Source organism: Orbicella franksi, chromosome 13, assembly GCF_964199315.1.
Source record: "Orbicella franksi chromosome 13, jaOrbFran1.1, whole genome shotgun sequence".
NCBI lineage: Eukaryota > Metazoa > Cnidaria > Anthozoa > Scleractinia > Merulinidae > Orbicella > Orbicella franksi.
Window position 1 is genome coordinate 3,389,901 of NC_138157.1, and position 18,740 is coordinate 3,408,640.

Genomic DNA, 18,740 nt, shown 5'->3' on the forward strand with positions numbered 1-18,740 from the left:
GGTTTCCCTTAAGGGCTCAATGTCGGTAAGAAAGGAAAAATCACAACAGTGAGGTTACGCGAAAAAAATGCTAGAAAAGTCCGCATACTTCAGATGGGTGAATGACGTTGATTTCGAAAGTATCGCCGCAAAATCGAAATCATTAGTTATCTGTATCATAATGTTAAAATACGATACTTTTTCATTTATTGCATGAAATAATTTCGATATTCATTCACGGCGCGAGTAGATATTAATACTGTCAAACGTAAGTTAAGAACCACTCTCTTTTGCATAAACGTCATGGTAAATGGTTGCCTGGGGCAACAATCGCGTCGGTAGGTACTTTGCTTTGATACCAATCTGTTATAATTTTGAATTTTTACGTTGCACGTGCAAAAAAGAAAGCGCATCTTGGGGTTTGCGTTTTTATCTACCTGACTATTTCGCCACTTGGATTTTCTTTATATGACCGTGTGCGGTTTGTCAGAGGCAATATTCTTGGTGTAGTCTCCAAAATTTCCCTTCTATTACATCCGTGACGAGGCCGCCCACCAAAAACAGCTGCAGTCGTGAATTCCCTCTCATAATGTCAACATCGTCGCCTGCATGCTGCCCAACAAAACACGCGCTGAATAATTTGAACACCGCGTGTGGCTTTTGAAATAAAACTGAAAATTGCTTAAACAAGAGGCTATCTTGCATCAGCGAAAAATAAAACTGAAATCGCCTCTGGAAAGTTTTCAATATAGCCCAGAGATATTAAAAAAGATCGAATGTTTGATGACGCCGCAAGTTGATCAATGAAGGCAATTTGTAGGAGCGCAGTTTCTTTGCATTTTCAAAGCGTAAATTCATTAAGCAATTTTTGCGGGGAATTTAGTCTACTTTGCGACGACGGAAGCAAAATTAATTAAAGCGCAACTTTTTTTTTGACAAAAAGTGTAAACGGCTTTTAAATACAACAGCGAAATCAACAATCTTGAAAAGGATTTTCTGATAATTCCCCGGTCAAACAAAGTATTAGTGATGAGAAGAAAAAAGAGAAATAAGCCAATGCGGAAAAAACAAACCAGAGATTTCAGATTTAAGTCTTCGCGTGACGCGGGTTTGAAAGTTTCCGTTTTTATTGTTTTCAGTATCTGTGCTCAGGAGGTAAAGAAAACACTGCCGCAAGCTAGACTGATTGAATAAATTCATTGCAACCTATACTCTGACTCTATGAAGCAATAAATTCGTTTTGCAATGAGATCGAATCATCAGTTCAAAGACTCAAATTCAACCGGCAATAACTATTTCAGTTTTCGAGAATTATGAAACTGCGAATCAATGAACAGAACTGACAGACACAACTTGAAATAGCTATACACGACATAAAATCCATTTAAGCGTTGTACAGCAAAGGAAAAACTCATGCTGGGATTCCAGGTACACAGCAGAACGAACCAATGGTAATTAAGACACACATTGATCGAAAACAAAACTCTGCTCGTATCGCGAGGGTCCAGCTATGTCTTACGATAAGCGGCTGAGTCGTTAGGGAGTCCATCTTCAGTTTTGTCACATCACACACAATCACCAGGTGATTCTCTTTCAAGCATCCTATTAATTCAAACGCAAACGCAAATTGGCTTCGCGAAAGCGTTTAGTTTGGCGTCCGCGCCGCCTGGTGCTTGAATCGAACTTGTTTCACGCTTTTTATTTTCTTTTATTCATCTGGATTTACTTCAGCGACCTCCGGAAAGAAGCGGCCAAGAAATCAATAATCCTTTTGCCTGTTTGCTAAAAGGCAATGAAAAGGCAGGTTTCGCGGCAAAGAGAAAACTGTAATAGAAAATCCCGCTCTAAATAGTAAACAACGTTACTCTACAAAATATTGAAACATTTTGTAATATAGCAACTGAAGGGTTGAACGGCAGATTTCTAATTATTGTTAGGACGAAATTTTTTGACCGTACCTTAGAATCGTCGTCTTACGCGGGTATACTTGTGTTGGCGATGAAAAGAAGTCCCCTTGAAGTATTCCACGCTAAATTTACGCAACTTTGTTGTGATGCGCGGATTGTCGACCTGTGAATGAGGCAGCCGGTACCAAATACTGTTACCAGCAAGTCATTAGACAACCTCGTTTTGACGCGAAGTCAGTGGAATGAGATCGAGGCGCGCGTACCAGACAACAAAGGACAAAAATAGTGGGCAGTAAAATAAAGATCTTTGTATCACTTTAAAGATTGCCATGGTTATTATTCTTAACTTATTCCATGAGGTTTTCTGGCTAAAAAATTTCCTTCAGTGTACTACACCGTAGCATAGGTTTTAGCCTTTACGTACAGTCTTTAGCTCTTTAGATTCAATTGCGCGAAAACGTCATGATCATACAGCCACCGAAAACTGCCACCTTAATTAATGATTATTGTCTGTTCTAGTCTCCGTACATTTCGCACGTAGTTAATTGGAGAAATCTGACTTTTTGAAAGGCCAATTTCAATTTCATCGAGTGATTAATTGTTCCATTCTTAGAAACCACGTACCTAATGACGGGAGGGATTCAACATTGTTGTGTAAAAATTATTCATAACGAAGAAAAGAGTAGATTTAACCATATATAGACAAACCAGAAAAAAAATGTACATAAAATGATCCTGACATCTTAATTTCAACATGATTACATTTCCTTATCGATATTCACTGATTTCCGTTTTGAATAATATTCATCTGGGTTTCAAATAGATATTTTAAAAGTAGTTTGTGAAAGGTTTTGCGATCAGTGTTTGATATTGAATGTCTAAACGGCTGAGAAGTCAATATTTTTATTACCCACAGCCGTTCTTTAAGAGACGCGAAATAAATATCGAAAAACAATATTTCAAATAACTCTGTATACCAAATTATGGCTAAAAATTCTTTGAAGACTTTTGTTGGTTTCCCTTCACTTTAGGAAGCGAGGTAAAAACACAGAATTGTTTTTCTCAATTAAGACCAAAGAATATATATATTTTTTGTAGTCAGTGGCATTAAAGCCTTGGTCAAACGGCGCATGATAGTTGATGATAGTTGATGATAGTCGGTGAAAATTCGGGGAGAATCATTCAACTATCATCAACTATCATCAACTATCATCAACTATCATCCGGCTTTAGATTTCCTCTGTGCGTTTGAAGAAAGAAAGTCAATTAAAACACAAAGAGCAAAATTCGTAATGAGCGGAATTATGATAAACGAGAATTCAAATTTTTGTTTACTTTGCAAGCTGTCTAAAAAAAAAAGTAAAGAAAATACCAGGTTGTCTTTTTTTAATCGGGTTATTTTAAGTTTGATTGAGTCGAAAGGAAAAAAATTGCAATTAATTTTAAAATAAATAAAATATCACTGCATGGATTTTACGACGGAAGGTTTATTAAATGCATGCGATTTTTATGAACAAGATTTGAATAACCGAGTTTTAACCATTGTGAAGACTAACAAAGAACATGTAAATAGCTGTTTGGTGAACACAAATCTAAGCTGAAAATTGAAAAAATGTTTTTTCTGAAAAAGAGGGAAGATAAAAAAAACTCAAAAATGCATGTCCACCTCGATGTTTATACGTATATTTTAAGATACTAAATAAATTCAAAATAATTTGGCAAAACATAAAGTGTAATTTTAATATTCAAGAATTTAGAATTCTGCAAAGTAAAATAATCAATTCAACAGAGCAAAGTTAAACTGCAAACATGAACCCCCCTGCAAAGCAGAGAATCCCGTAAAATCACCTGATTTCTTAGCAGTGTTCGTTTAATTGGATCTGGGTTTTTTTCGTTCGACACCCCTACCCCCCTCCCCCTCCCCCTCCCCCCCCCCCAACACACACACACCCACCCACCCTTAAAGAGAACGTCTGAGCGCAGGGTAATCGCTGTATTGTCGATTGAGAGATGGGCAGTTCATTTTGTTGTCGGTTTAAGTCTCGGCATTGTGGATTTTACTCAGTTGAAAGGCAGCTCGGCAACATTTTTCTTAGTGCCGGTTGAACTCTAAGGTAATTATTGTTTCACTGTCTCCTGAAGTCTCGACTTTCCTGACAGAGTACAGTTTCGTTGCGTTCGTTTACTCCTGTCGCTTTTACCTACCCGCCCCCCACTCCCACTCCCAGGCCAGATAAACGGCTTATATTGCTACTGTAATGTTATCTCAGTCTGTAAAACTGAATGGAGAAATTACTCAAATAGCAGAGGAGCCTTGAAATACGATTTAGATAACGTAGGGTAGACCACATTTCCTGACCACGTGAAGAAACATTTATAAACTGTTACTTAAGGAAACAGACTATTTTCATGCTATTAGTCTTATTTTTATTCAAATAAAGTTTCGTTTCTGAGCTGTAGGTTGTGTAAGAGTCAGACAAAATACAACTGGACATAAAAAGACCAAAAGAGTCAAGCGAACACCGGTGACTGCTATTAACTGAAGACTGGCATGGGTTCATTTGACCTCCAGTTGAGTATACCTACTCGAATCCTCAGTTAACAACAGTCAGCGGAGTTCGCTTGACTCATTATTTGAGTGCGCTATGGAGTATGGGATCGTTTGGGAAGACAACATAGCTTTAGGCTGAATGCCGAAGCCAGAAATTGTCCTGTACATATTTGTAACCTCCCTAAGCCTCCCAAACGACCTCGGACGCGTTCGTTAGATCGATGTTTCGAAGCAGTACATATGTCGTATTTCATGTAAGTAATGACATTATCTAAGGTTCGGATAACACACGGAAAGTTTCGTGATCGTTTCCCGATCGGAGCCGATCATATATGTCTATTTACAAATCATCGTGGTTAACTTGGCCTGGGGACGCCAAACAATCAAACCTATATACAAGTAGTCAAAAAAAAAAAAAGAAAAAGAAAATAATAACCACGAGATTACTCAAGTCTAAAGTTTAAAATATTTGTTTTACTGCCGTTCTGAACCCGGCAAATACCCAGATTGAGAGCTTTGCTCGGTCTCCTCGACCATGGGTTGAAAATTTGATGTCTCATCGGGTTGCACACTTGGTAGTGGTTGCTTCACCAGGGTATGTAGGTTCGAGGAGCTAATACTCGGTACAGCTTGCTTCACAGCCGGTTGAAGGTTCGTCAACTGTCGGTCGAACGGCGCTCGGATTTTTGGGCGTGGTCGTTTCACAGTCGGTCGAACGCTCGGCAGTCCTTTCTTTGTGAAGTTTGCCGCTGGCGGATGAGGCTTGAGCAATGCTGCCCCCTCTTTTGTTGACTGAATTCCGGGCAAGGCTGACTTTACGGTCAGAAGATCGCGCGGTTGTCGTCCTTTCCCTACCGGCTGGTCATTTGCTCGGCATTGTTTCGCCATACGTTCCAGACGTTGCAGCGCTTCGAACTCTCGCCTCTTAAGGTTCAGAAACGCATACGTCCCTGGCTTCGGTTGTTCGTTTGGCGGTGTTTCTTTCTTTCGGGAAGAGACACTAGGCACTTCTTCTGAATCTGTAACCGTTAGATTAGCCCTGGTTGGCCTCGCCGGTGCAGGCCTAGGAGGATTGTGATCCAGGGTATGCTGTGGGTTCAACGCTGTTTCACTCTTCGTCAGGGTTTCCGGTAATGTTCCTGGAACACTTTTCAGTGGTTTGCCCTCCGTGGCTTGAGGACTAACCTTTGATGGCCTCGTTGCAGGAGGTCTTGGAAAATTATGCTCCGGTGTATATTGTGGGCTCAATAGCGACTCAACTTTCGTCTGGCTTTTTGTCCCTTGAACGCTCCTCAATGTTTCTCTCGTGGTTTGAGAACTTAACCTCATTCGCCTCGCCACCGGAGGCTTTGGAATCTTATGTTCCGGTGTTTGTTGCGGGCTGAAGAGCCCTTCTGCCTTCGTCTGGGTTTGTCTCGCTGCTCCTTGAACGTTCCCCAGTGGTTCTACTTTTGTAGCCTGAGAACTTAACTTCATTCGCCTGGCTGCCGGAGGCTTTGGATTTGTGTGCTCCAAGTTTAGCGGTGGAACTAACCGCTTTGTTTCTGCCTTCGTCGGGGTTTGTCTCGCTGCTCTTTGAACGTTCCCCTGTGGTTTTACATCTGTAGTCTGAGGACTTGACTTCATTCGCCTCGCTGCCGGACGACTTGGACTTATGTGCTCCAAGTTAAGCGATGGGACTAACCGCTTTGCTTTTTCCTTCGTCTGGGTTTGTCTCTCTGCTCCTTGAACGTTCCCCAGTGGTTCTACATTTGTAGTCTGAGGACTTAGCTCCATTCGCCTCGCTGCCGGAGGCTTTGGACTAATGTTTTCCAAGTTATGCGATGGAACTAACCGCTTTGCTTTTTCCTTCGTCTGGTTTTGTCTCTCTGCTCCTTGAACGTTCCCCAGTGGTTCTACATTTGTAGTCTGAGGACTTAACTTCATTCGCCGCGCTACTGGAGGCTTTGGACTTATGTGGTCCAAGTTAAGCGGTGGGACTAACCGCTTCGCTTTTGTATTCTTCTGAGTTTGTCTCGCGGCTCCTTGAACGTTTCCCAGTGGTTCTGGAGCCTGAGGACTTAACTTTAATCGCCTCGCTGGCGGAGACTTTGGACATAGTTGGTCCAAGTTAAGTGGCGGGACTGACTCTGGACGACTCTTCTTGGTTCGCCTCGTTATTGGAGGACTTGGAAGAGCTTGTTCCAAAGTAGGCTGCGGGCTCAGCGAGGACTCTGTTGCTAGCGGCTTCACCTCAGCCATAGCTTTTTTCACTGGCTGTTCAGGACCTCTCTCAGCTTGAACAATCGACAGGGTGCCACTTTGTCTCGGCTGATTCTCCTTAGAACTCGTCGCTGTCGGAGCTGTCTGAAGAGGATGCTCCACTGTTGTTCCAAAGTTCTCCGGAGGTTTATCCTTTATCGGTTTAAGACTCGGCATCACTTTTTCCTCTGCTGATTGCAACATTGTCTGGGTCCCTTTCGAAAGTTTCCGAGGTCTTTTTGAGCCTTTTTTTGAAGCCTTCTTCTTCGGCTTCTGCAATTCCTCCATCCCGCATGGGAGCGTTTCCTTCTCTGCTGATTGAAGGCTTGTTTGCGCTCGTTCCGCAACCGACGGAGCACTGGATGAAGAGCTGTCTTTTTCTTTCGCCTCAGGACCTTGAGACGCACCGTTTATCATGGAGTGAACACCTTCCTTGGTTGCGTCCTCTTCTGAGGGTATTGGCGACGTCTGTTCTATGATTGTTGGAAGGATCGGAAGTAGGCGTCTCCGACGCGACCGAACGTTTGGCTGCACTATAACTACGGTCGGTTCAATACTCGGCAGAGTGAGATCCTCTAGTGGAGGAATGTCAGGCAGTATTCGTCTCACTGCCGATTTAACCGTTGGTCGCCCTTTCAGCTCGGGCTTTGGAGCACTCGGTTTAGCCTTCTCTTCAATCGTTGGAAGAATCGACAGCATGTGTGTCATTGAAGTAGCAGCGTTTGCTTGGATGCTGGGTAGACTTAATTCCCCGATGGTTGGAATACTCGGTAGAGTTCGCTTCACTGCAGAGCTAGGCCTGGGTGGCGCTTTTCTCTCCGACGACTGAATTTTTGGTAGATTTAGCTTCTCTGCCGGCTGCAGGCTTGGAAGTGCTTGCTGAACGCTCGGCAGCGCTTGAATCACTGTTGGTTGAATGCTTGGCAAGGTCACCTTCTCAGGCCACAAAGATTTCTTCTTCGATTCTGCCTCAATCTTGTCAGTTTTCTCGTCACCGACATCATTTGAACGGAGATTCTCTCCGTTTTGATACATTTTTACCGTTTTCTCGACTTTTTGTTCACGATAGGTAACGCACAATGAGCTTTTTTCACACAGCAAAAACGCAATGAAATCTCAATGTGAGAACATCGAACAACTGAAGTTCCTTTATTGCGTAAGCATTTCATAATAATGACGAATGCGCGCGCAATGAAAATTTCTCTAATTCCAATTGGAATTCATGAGTTTGGAAAGATTTCAGCAGTTACCGAATTTCCCAAGTTCTGGATAATTTTTAGAAGAATTACAACCTGTCCGAGAGCAACAATCTCCCAATTTGTCCACAAAAAGTACAGGCAATAGTGAACCATTCTGTTTCCAAACTTCGTTTTCATACTGACGAGTTTCTCAAACGTAGTTTTGTCGATTATAGCGCGCACGCAAATCTGCTTTCAATTAATTTTTCTCTTATTCAGTTTTCCGAGGGAATCAGTTTAAAAGGTGGTCAAACAGATCCTTAAGAAGACACAGGTTAGAAAAACAAGAAATTGAATATCTTTAATGGCTGGTTTGCGCCCGCTGGTATCTGCCTCGTCTCCAGGCTCCCCACTGGTTGGAGCGCGGTGCGCGTGGAATTGCGGGAATGTTGCGCTTTCATCCAGAATGCTCCGCGTTTCGTTGCCTAACAATCAAGTCCAAAGCTCCCAAGTTCCCATTCCTTAACAAAGGGGGGACCAGAAAACGCTTGCATTGCGTAGTAGAAACAACAAGACTTTTGGTAACTTGTCGGGGGCTGTGAAACTATAAACATCTTGCGTTGATCGCTTCCGAGCAAAGTTGATCAAGTTGAGGAAAGGAAAACGCCAATCACCGCTTGTGCACGTAGAAAAAAGGCTTGTGTTTCCTTGCGACTTCATTTGGCTTAAGTTATTTCACACGAAGGGGATCGCATCACCTCGGTGTTATTAAGTGAGGCCCTGCGTGGGCAATATAGTAGTTACAGTTGACTTATTTTCAGTTTTGAGAGAGAAAAAGAGCCTATTTTTTTCCTCCATGTAAAATCTTCCTTGATGCTTCATTATTATTATTTTTTTCTTATTTCTTTTCGCGTAAACTTTTAACCATCGCATGCGTCACTGTAAGAATATCAAACAAACAATACAATGTTAATTTTACTGACGCGCGCATCTCACGAAATCTACACGTACGACCCCACCTCAAAATTTCAGGAATTGGAAACTGACTCTCATTAAACTTTCTTGCAAAATAAAATATATATCCGCAGGACAGATGCTTCTCAAACTAAGGAAATATGAAATTCGCCTTTTTCAAAAATAGTCCAAATTCTGTCATGCAGACGGATTGACACCCGATATCAGGAGATTCTCTTTAAAAAATGACGGATTGTCCTCGACCAATTACACCGCGTAAATAGCACTTTAAGCAGGTACCGTTAGAAAAATGCACCAATATTGACACACAGCTACCCGGGTTATGCCTGTGGCTTTTCCTTGTGACAGAACGTAAATTGTTGACCTGCATTTAAAGTCCTCAGCTCTTCAGCAGCCTTTCTGGTAAAATTAGGAACGGAAGAGTTGTGGTTGATTGAAAACAACATTCAGAGCTGGTCTCAAGCTTCTATTTTGCGCGTCAAATTGGAGCAGATGTTACATTCGAAATAAACCGTCACTCTTTTGTGAAATTTTACATTTGAATTTGAATTTGTCGTAAGATCTCGTGACATATTACGCACACAAGATATGAAGCGCAGCGAAGCTTAAACAATTTATGTATAAATAGCGAGGAAGCATAAAGAACAAGAAAGGTCACACACCATTACACTGTTTAAGAAAAAATATTTTTGGGGCCTGGCTACTTAGAAAGCGATTCATCAGTGGAAACGACACTTGGAAACAAACCGAGAACCTCTGTTCGCTAAAAGGTGAAAGCTAAAAGATCCTTCCAGACAACTACAAAACATTATCATAACGGTATGATGAAGTTATCACTTAATGACTTGAAATTAACCCATAGCATAGCAACACAACCATCCGACACAGCTATGCGCTGCAACTCTGCAAGAGCTTGAAGTTTCAAAGACTGAATACGCTGTATTAAAGCCTTGCACAAGAAGGTTTTTTTTTTTCACCGAACAAACTATATCTTATAAACAGGATTTGGCCACTGTTAAACTACTTTATCCGGAAAGCTCTCTATTTCTCAGTCAAGAATAATTGACAAACGTGCTGTCCTCGACTGAATCCGAGCTGTTTGAAGTAATCATAAAGAAGAAAGTTAAATCACAGTTTATTTCACGTTATTAGCCTTCGAGCACACTCTTCGTGGGGAAAGTTATAATTACAAACTACCGCAGAATGACGAATGTTCACTGCAAACAGCATCGTGTTAATTAAAAGAACGTCCAGAGAATTGAAAATTATTTCAGACTTAATTACTGTAGCAGCTGATAACCATATATTTGACTGATGTACCGATTCGAAATCTCTGAAAAGAAATCCAGCATGTTCGGTGAATTTTGTAGCAATCTCGTAACGCGGAACAACTTCCACGCGAGCGTAAAACTCACATGACAGCGAACGGTGACGATAGGTGAAATGAAATGAAAACTTTCGTCAAAGTGTTCGGGTTTACATGATATTGATTGCTTTTTGCCAAATATCGAATAATGTTATTATAACACATTCATTCGCTGCACAAATATAACAGCAATGCTATAAAAAGTTAGCAAACGGCTTGCATATTGGAGTACAAAAATTGGTATCTTTAGATTCAACATACTATGTTCTAGTTAAAATATATCAGTAATTGTCTCTCACGGTCTGGAATTTCACCTTGTAAGCTAAAACAGTAATCGAATATCTGAAAGAACAGGCACATAGAGATGTTAAATTCAGACCTTCACTTTATTTGTTTTATGATAGAAGTGTTTACTTGTTCCAGATGAATGACCGGAGTGACCACTAACAATTCTGTTTCGGTTCTCCGTGTCGAATAGCAATTGTTGTTTGACTATCGTGAGGCTCTGAGAAAATGAAACTTCAAAATTAAAGGAGGAGGCTTACAAAGTAGATAATGGCACATTTGAGCACCGCTTTAATTAAAACCTATTTTCTAAACTGCGTACCGTAAATAGCTTATTTATGCTCTAAACTCTCACTCATAAAACACACCAATATGATACAATAACAATGAATTTATTGTAAAGGAGGAATAGGTACAGCAGTGCCCGTTGCGTAACCAAAATACCAACGAAGAGAACGCAACGAGCATAAACACATATCTTTGTACGTAGTGTTTATGCTGTTTATTGCAGAGCAAAGGGATTTAAGGCGAATAGGCCAGGTTTAGCTGACGATGCAGCGACGATGAAACACTCTTGTGAGGCATTCATGAATGAAAAGCGGAAGAATATTCCAGTGGGTTTCAATTTAGCTAAATACTGCTTCAGTGCGGCAGCAAAAACCCGCTTGTCTTGCAAAACACTCTGTCATGAACCATACTGCAGTTGCACACGAACGAACTTTGAGCAACAAGACCTTTCTTTATTTTTGAAGTTAAATTTAAATTGTGACAATTTGAAAATACCTAGAATGTGTACCACTTAATTTTGCGTTAATTTCTTCTTGTTTCACAGGTGAGAGTAAAACGCACAAAGTGAAGTAAAACAGTGTCTTCACAGCTTGTTACATTAAAAGTATATTGCACCAGAGTTTTTTAAATTAAACGTCCGAGAGTATGGAGGACATTAAACAAAGGTAACTATAGATTCACAGTAGTCACTGTATAAATTACACCACCTTGAAATAATGTTATTTTTTCACTATTGTTTTGCTGAACATATATGAACTAATTTGTGCAACACTTGTGCTTAGTTTCTCTAGTGTGAGAATCTCTAGTAAACGAACGAAAGGTGTAGTTGTGTGTGTATTTGTAAACAAATAGTTTTGAGTCGATTTTTGCCGATATAGGGATGAATCCCTTCGATCTGTCAGCAGCGAAGGCTAAAACAAGCCACTGACCAAACGGCCGACCGCCTACTTACTGCCGGACAGACTCGCTGAAGGGTGACTGACTAACCGACTTTCCTACGACGATCTTCCGATGAATGTCGAAGGTCGTCCGAAGGATCACGAAAACTCTATTTGAGAACTGGAATTTTCGGGCAATTTTCAGACGTAATTGTAGCCCAATTTGTACCTTCAGGATGAATCCGTTAAGACAAATTACCTCCGATTAACCTGCATAAATCGTCTAAGAACGCTAAGAAGATATTTTATTTCTACGAATGGATAAATCGTCTACATTATAATGGAGCTATTGTTGACGAAACTCTACCATGGAGCAAGAGTTATTTGCAAAAACGTATCGATAATCTTCACGGGCATTTAGAGGTTATTTGCCATTACTCCGCGCAACGACTGCCAGCACAAGAAGGTACTGCATATCAAATGTCACGGAATGACGGAACACCAAGTATCGGTATCTATGACAACCGACAGCTAGCCTATTCTACCCTTTAGCGTATTGCGTGCAATGTTCAAAAAATAGCTTCTGTTTTCCATTCAAGTTGAAAGTTATTTGACTTGAGACCGGAAGTAAATGAATAAGCCCTCTGCTGAGCTTTATCCTGACTAACAATTTAAAATATTTTGTGCGTAAAAAAATAACACATATCTATATCATTGTCGCTAGCTATTTCAGAAAAGTCACGACGCAACAAAATTCTACACGCGTGCACTTATCATCCGGCTGTGGCGAAATTAAATCGCCTTTTTTAATTCTCTTGCCATATACAGTCGACAGGTACCACCAGGATTACGGAATTAAACCAAAGGATAAATGATTTACAAGGCTTAACAGCGCCGACCATAATGTTTATATTTCCCTTTATCTAAATGGAAAAAGGGGATTGGTGTTTTCAAGAACTATTTAATATGCAACGAAAACATCCCACTCATTAGGCGCAGGTGCTTCGAGACGGTCAGGTTTGTTTGAATTCCAAGTTCTCGACTTGAAAATTGCAATTGACTTCTTACAAACAAGGCTGGTGCTTCGGCTACTGTTCCCTTTCCATCGTGGTAAGTATAAGCTCTTGTGATCTGTTGTCAACGGCCGATCGTTTTGCACTCCATAAGCTGCAATTCAGAATAACTTAAATGTCTTCTCTAGATAACATAGAGTTTCATGTTTCCATACTGGATCGAACCCGGGGTTATGTTTGAATGTTTTTGGTCAATTTCATTCAGCATACTACCGCATATAATATGCGTGAAACGATAAGACGTGACGGCTTTATAAAGCGCTTTTTCGCCAACTTGAATTCCTTCGATATTTCAAAACCGCGGCAAGAAACCATGGCAGTACATCTCGTGATTAAGATCAGCCATCGCTTAAATCTTTTGCGTTTTAGATTAACTGGAATACATGCAAACCAATGTTGTAGTACGCAAGCTTCGAAAACCCGTGCAAGGCTGCCGTGTTACATCTGTATTAGTGGTTAATTGTTACCTTCGGGATTGGAATACGATCTGGCATCTTAATGGTAAAATATTAAACAAAATTAAACAGGAACAGACCTGACAGGGCTGTGTTGAAATAAAATTCAAAATAGTTTTTTCTGCATCCATCATGAGCAGAATTTATTCTCTACCGTGTGAATAATCTCGCTTATCTAAAAGCAGAAGTGTCCAAGTTTAGTAAGTATATACCAAAGTACGTGGCAATGAAACTGTACTGAACTAAAGTACCTTTTAAAAAGCTCCAAAATTATACAACGAAAAAACTTTCATCCCTTTGTTTCAAATAACAAAACTTAAATTTCGTACAGCTCAAAGAGCTGTACAACAACATCGCAAGTATACTGTACGCACGAAATATAAACAACATTTATCTGATTGATACGCACGAATTGGAAAGTATCTTGATTCATGTTGTTGTTCTCATCAATGAAAATAAGGTTAAGTAACTTTACAGCTGTAACCAGCGGCAACTGAACCGAAAACCAACAAGACCTCTGTTTTTATTAAAACTGACTTTTTCCGTCGAATTCAATGTGACAATTCATGGATTTGAGGTCTTATGGGCATAAAAGCTAAGTAAATTGAAGTCTGTAAGTCGGAAAAAGAAAATATCCAAGCGGCTTTATTTCTATAATTGTGAAGGTATACAGAAATTAAAATTCCACCTGCTATGAGGGTCATTGAGAAACACTGTTCGTTTAATAGGCTATCTCTAACAATAAACCTTTAACGGCAGATTATTGAAGTACCAATTCGAAACAAAAAAAAAATAGACAGCTGTCGTGACAATTTATATATTGGCTCTCTTTACACCGAGCGTTTGAATAACATAACTTGACTACAGTAAATATATACGAAAAGCAACAGTAAGCTACTTTGCAAGAGAATAATTCACCATTTCCACAATTCCCGTAATACACCTTGTTTGCCCTCCAAAATTCTGCATAACCTTTGTTTCCCATTTCTCCTGGGTATTACAGTCGTCCCAAGAGAAACTGAAGGGAATGCTTATGTAAAATTCTGGGGGGCAAACAAGGTGTATTCTGGGGGATGTGGAAATGGCGAACAGAAAGATCGTATATTTGAAAAACGGAGAAAGAAGTCTTTCCAGTAATCTAGTTTAATGACACTGAACTAATATATATTGTGATTTTAAAGCTTATCTGTAACCTGACTGTCAATTCAATAATTAAGAACCAGATAAACACCTACCTGCTTAGCTAAATATAGGAGTTTTTAAGTGAAAATTCACATAGGACCGGACTAGGGCCTGACTGAGAAAGTATCGAAAAGTAATTTAGCCATGAGAAAGAGTGGTCCGTACTGTTCTGTAGCGATAAACTGTTTTCATGTTTCCTTGTTTTTACAAGTATAAAGTATTAAAACTAAATTCTGGTTTTATTCGAGTGAGTGCTTGTGCGAGTTAACCATCGTTTCTAAGTACAACAGAAAACTGGCGAAGATATCCGATCTTATCTTTCATGTTTTGTGTGGAACGTGCTTTTAATGAATAAAAACCGCTATTGACAGTTCCATTGTAAAAGCTAACTAAAAATAAATATATTCAGAGCCTTCTGTGTCCCTTGGCCATAAGACCGAGTAGATAAGTTGATTATTTTATAAATAAACGTAATCTCAGCACAAAACGTTTCTTTCAAGCAGGGGCTCACTTTAATCAACGAGAATTTCTTACATTCTAGATCTAATCGCAGTCCATTTTTACTTTTATAATTGAAAAAAAAACTAAGTTGATCCTGAAATAAATAAAGCTGCGTTCTAAAGATTTTTTTTCTCCCTACCTTTTACAGATCTTTTCAACCGCCAGCTCTCCATGGCTGCCACCTCTCGAAACGACGCGTCCTGGCTCCAAACAGGCTGGGAACAAAATCAGGGTCGTTCTAGTCAGATGAGGCACTATCGCGCCCCTGCACCACGCCAAAAAGGGGCCAGTAGAAATTCACTTCTGCAATGCAACAAAATGTCAGTTAAAACCAAACAAGTGGACGATAGAGCCCGACAAATACGCTTTAAATACGGGAAGAATAACTTGGAGAGGGAACTGAATAAAAAGAACGGCACAGACTTGACACCATTTGTCACCAAAGTTCAAATAAGAAAAATTCAAGAAAGAAGTGCCGGGTTTAATTCAGCGGGAAGAACTTCCCCCAGAAGGAGAAACGAAAGTGAAAAAGTCCACACTTCCCTTATAGAAAACAGCGAGGAAAATGGAAAAATGACTGATTCTGCACTACTTGGTGACAACAACGATGAAGAGTCTTATTCCAGTCTGGAAACTGTGGACGAAAAAGATGAAACATACGAAGAATCCATGTTACGTGAAGACATAATAGCGATCCAAGTCAATGAAAAGAATCAAACGGACAATTATTTATATCCTGAAACATCGGAAAACCAGCTTGAAAACGTCCAACATCTTATTAAATACCTGACTCGCAGACTACGGGATCCTTTCGAGGCATCCCGAAAGCAGATCCCGTCCACTCGACCAATAGCCGCTTATGCTCGACCAACAAAGGGCGAAATAGCTTTAAGCGTCAAAGGTCCAGTGCTCCTAGCACCCGTGACTAAAGTTGCTATGACAAAGTCACGGAGTCACAGTCCAGACAAGCCAAGTAGACTCGAAGCAAGATCGTTACCCGAGTTTGCGGACTCAAGGGCTTTCAGAGCCCGCGCTCGCCCCATTTCCTCGGTCAGCGACAGCGTTGTGGTGACAGGGAGGAAAATGCACGGCCCCGCGCGAGTCACGTGGGCAGGACGCGAGCATGCGCAGAATGGCGTGTTCGACCAGAAGTACAATCTTTGTTCCTCATGCAAAAGTCACTATGGTTCAGATTCGGTGACGAAAATAACACACGAACGCGCCAAAAGTGCAGTATCTGGGGACGATCGGCAAAGAAAATGCCACGGTTGTCTTCCACAACTTATTTGGCAAACTCCGACAAAACTCTACAGCAGAAATGAAGGAAATCGAAGTACCAGTCCTAAAAGAAGACAACATTCGCACAAGGGAATGGTATCTCCTTTTGAACTTCAGGTTCATCTTGCTGAACTGTATTCTTATGACTACGGGTCACCAGGGCCCCCGCCTTCGCTGTCTAACTCAGACGATGAGAGCGCTTCATAATATCAATAGATGATAACCAAAAACTTTGCGAGCGTAGCAAAAGCAGAAAAATGTCCTTGGAAAAGATAATTTTACACTGTTGGTATCGCTACGACCGCAAAAATGATGATCAAATACAAGATAAAACCTGAGAGGTGACCTTACAAGACAGACTCTTGGACTAAACTGAGAGCGCGTTAGGTTTTAGTCTGCTCCAACAAAAACTCGAAAATCACTTCAAGTGAGTTTCCACAGACAATTTAAATGCGTTACAAACACTCCAAAATGCTGTTACAGCTTTACAACACCAGACGGAGTATTTAAATACGTACAGATATTTTCTCTCCGAACAAATCAAACCCACCAGTTTGGTTTATAAATCGAGCCTTCACACTCCAAAGAAACGAAAACTAAGGACATTCCACCTCATAAAATAATATATTAAAAAAATTCGTATGTTGAATTGAATCATGAACAGTGTTTATCTGACACGTGACAAACAACTGTACATCTTAGAAACTGGGACTCGGCCGGGTTGCCCTTAAACTCTGATGTCAGGATACATATTCTCCTTACTGGGTTACTGGTTTAATTTCCTATAAAAGCTTCTACGGAGAATTTGATAATTGATAACAGTTTCCTCTCGATGATCAATACCCCTGATGCTACATTCTCCTGACCCACATAAATGGCTTTGTACCGAAATTTTGAGGAGAAATAATATGCCAATTGCTCTCGGGGGTAACTGCAATTACAATGGGAATGTACAAAACTATGACCACTGGCACGATTTACTGAAATCAATTTGAAGAGTATCTGGTATTGAATAAATGGACAATTGTTTGTTTACTTTAAAAATAAACTTCAAAGAGAAAAATACGTATTGACCTGTTAATTGACTTAAATAAACACAATCTTACAGTTTTCCAGTGGCTCTAGCTTCCTAGCTAAAATGAAATTATTCGTTTGCAGGGGTTTGTTTGATTATAAAAATCTTCGCTCGACAGAGGAGAAGGGAAGAAAATACTTATTGTTTTCTCAACCAATCAAGAACGAAACCAAAACCACTCGTGACTTGGCCTGCGAGCTTTTTCCCGCGCTTAGCATCGGTTGCAAGTTCTGCCTCTCGTTTTAATTGGTTTAATGTATTATTTACGTTTGTCGTGATTGGTCAAATAAGATTACTTTTTACAACAGTCATTCGATAACCCGCCGCTTTAAAAATGCATTCTGCATCCATTCATTCACTCATTAGTTCGTTCGCTCGTTCGTTCTTTCGTTCAGTTGTTCGTTCAATCGTTTACATTCCTTTTGCAAAATTTCACTTTAATGAATTTGCTAAGAAAATAATGCAAGGGATTGTAACTTACCAACAGGTTTCCAATTGTTCAGTTGCGCATAGAATTTTTAATAACAGTTTCAAACAGTTTCTCTTCTGGACTGAAAACAAATCCAATTACTTCAACATAGAAGACGTAAAAGATGTAAACACATACAATAATACAAATAAATACAATAGAAAAAGATTTTGCCGACGAGCAGGTGATTAAAGTTGTAAAACTAATTAGTTTTTTCCAGCTCTTCTCGCCCCTTGATTAGAGGTCTTTGTTCTGCATCCTCGCGAAAAATGAAATAAAGTGCTAATCTTACAGGCAAAAGATGAAAAAGCTGCTTTTAAAAAACGATTCGTATTTAAAATAACATGGTCAAAAGTTGTCATAAAAATGTAACAAAACCTTTCGTTAAAGTCAAAACATTTCCTCATAAACACCAATTCAATTTCCTACCCATGGGGTAATCCAGAAATTTTAAATTTACTAAGTGTATCAAGTACGGAGGGAAAAAGATATTTGGGAAAAAAGTACAGAAAGCACGTACGTGTCATGTAAATTGCCAGCCTTTTGGTTCCAGACTGTGTTAAACAAACCCGTTGATCGATCTTATTTAACATTTTCATTTCGTGAGATTAAAAGTCGAAAACACTATTGAACAAACAAGTTGATTATACAGTCTTCAAGATTGGCGTCTAGCAGAGCGGTATATGTTTAAACACGTCGGCAACACAGTATCGTTCAATTTAGTGTTTACCGAAAACATTCAAAGTAGGAACTCCGTACAACATAAGGTAAGTGTGAGTAAACAGTTAAATGAGCTAGTACTAATGCTGATAAAATGTTAACTGGTCTTTCTTGAATCGTGAAAGAGTGGTTTATTTGTTGAATTGTCTCTAAATCGAAGACGCGTCCACCGTTTGATCTTTAAGTGAGTAAAAAAAGGTATCAACATATTTGATTTTCCATCACCACTAACAAATTTTTTTTTTTTTTTAGTTTCGCCTAATTTTTCCGCCGGAAAACGAAAATATGATTCAAATTTCTAATCGCGAGAAACATATTTTCCAAATAAACATTTGTCAA

At 39.9% G+C, this 18,740-nt stretch overlaps 2 protein-coding genes across 6 annotated transcripts in view; one reads left to right on the forward strand and one right to left on the reverse strand.

Moving 5' to 3' along the window:
• LOC145466332 (uncharacterized) overlaps positions 1-2,588 on the reverse strand; it is a 24,537-nt gene extending 21,949 nt beyond the window's left edge. Inside the window, exon 1 of the mRNA XM_081450037.1 lies at positions 1,938-2,588. The gene's annotated coding sequence lies outside the window, so the exon portion shown is untranslated. The remainder of the gene's footprint in view (positions 1-1,937) is intronic.
• Positions 1-17,749, forward strand: part of LOC145466333 (uncharacterized) — a 25,424-nt gene extending 7,675 nt beyond the window's left edge. Inside the window, exons 1-3 of one of the 5 annotated variants that reach the window (XM_081450040.1) lie at positions 7,880-9,650; positions 11,315-11,435; positions 15,008-17,749. In XM_081450040.1, coding sequence (XP_081306166.1) covers positions 15,031-16,344 — 1,314 coding nt within the window. In that variant the 5' untranslated portion in view covers positions 7,880-9,650; positions 11,315-11,435; positions 15,008-15,030 and the 3' untranslated portion in view covers positions 16,345-17,749. Of the gene's footprint in view, positions 1-7,879; positions 9,651-11,314; positions 11,436-11,968; positions 12,759-15,007 lie in introns of those variants that run through there. The other 4 variants (XM_081450042.1, XM_081450041.1, XM_081450043.1 and 1 more) reach the window with 4 other exon arrangements.
• The last annotated feature ends 991 nt before the right edge of the window (positions 17,750-18,740 follow it).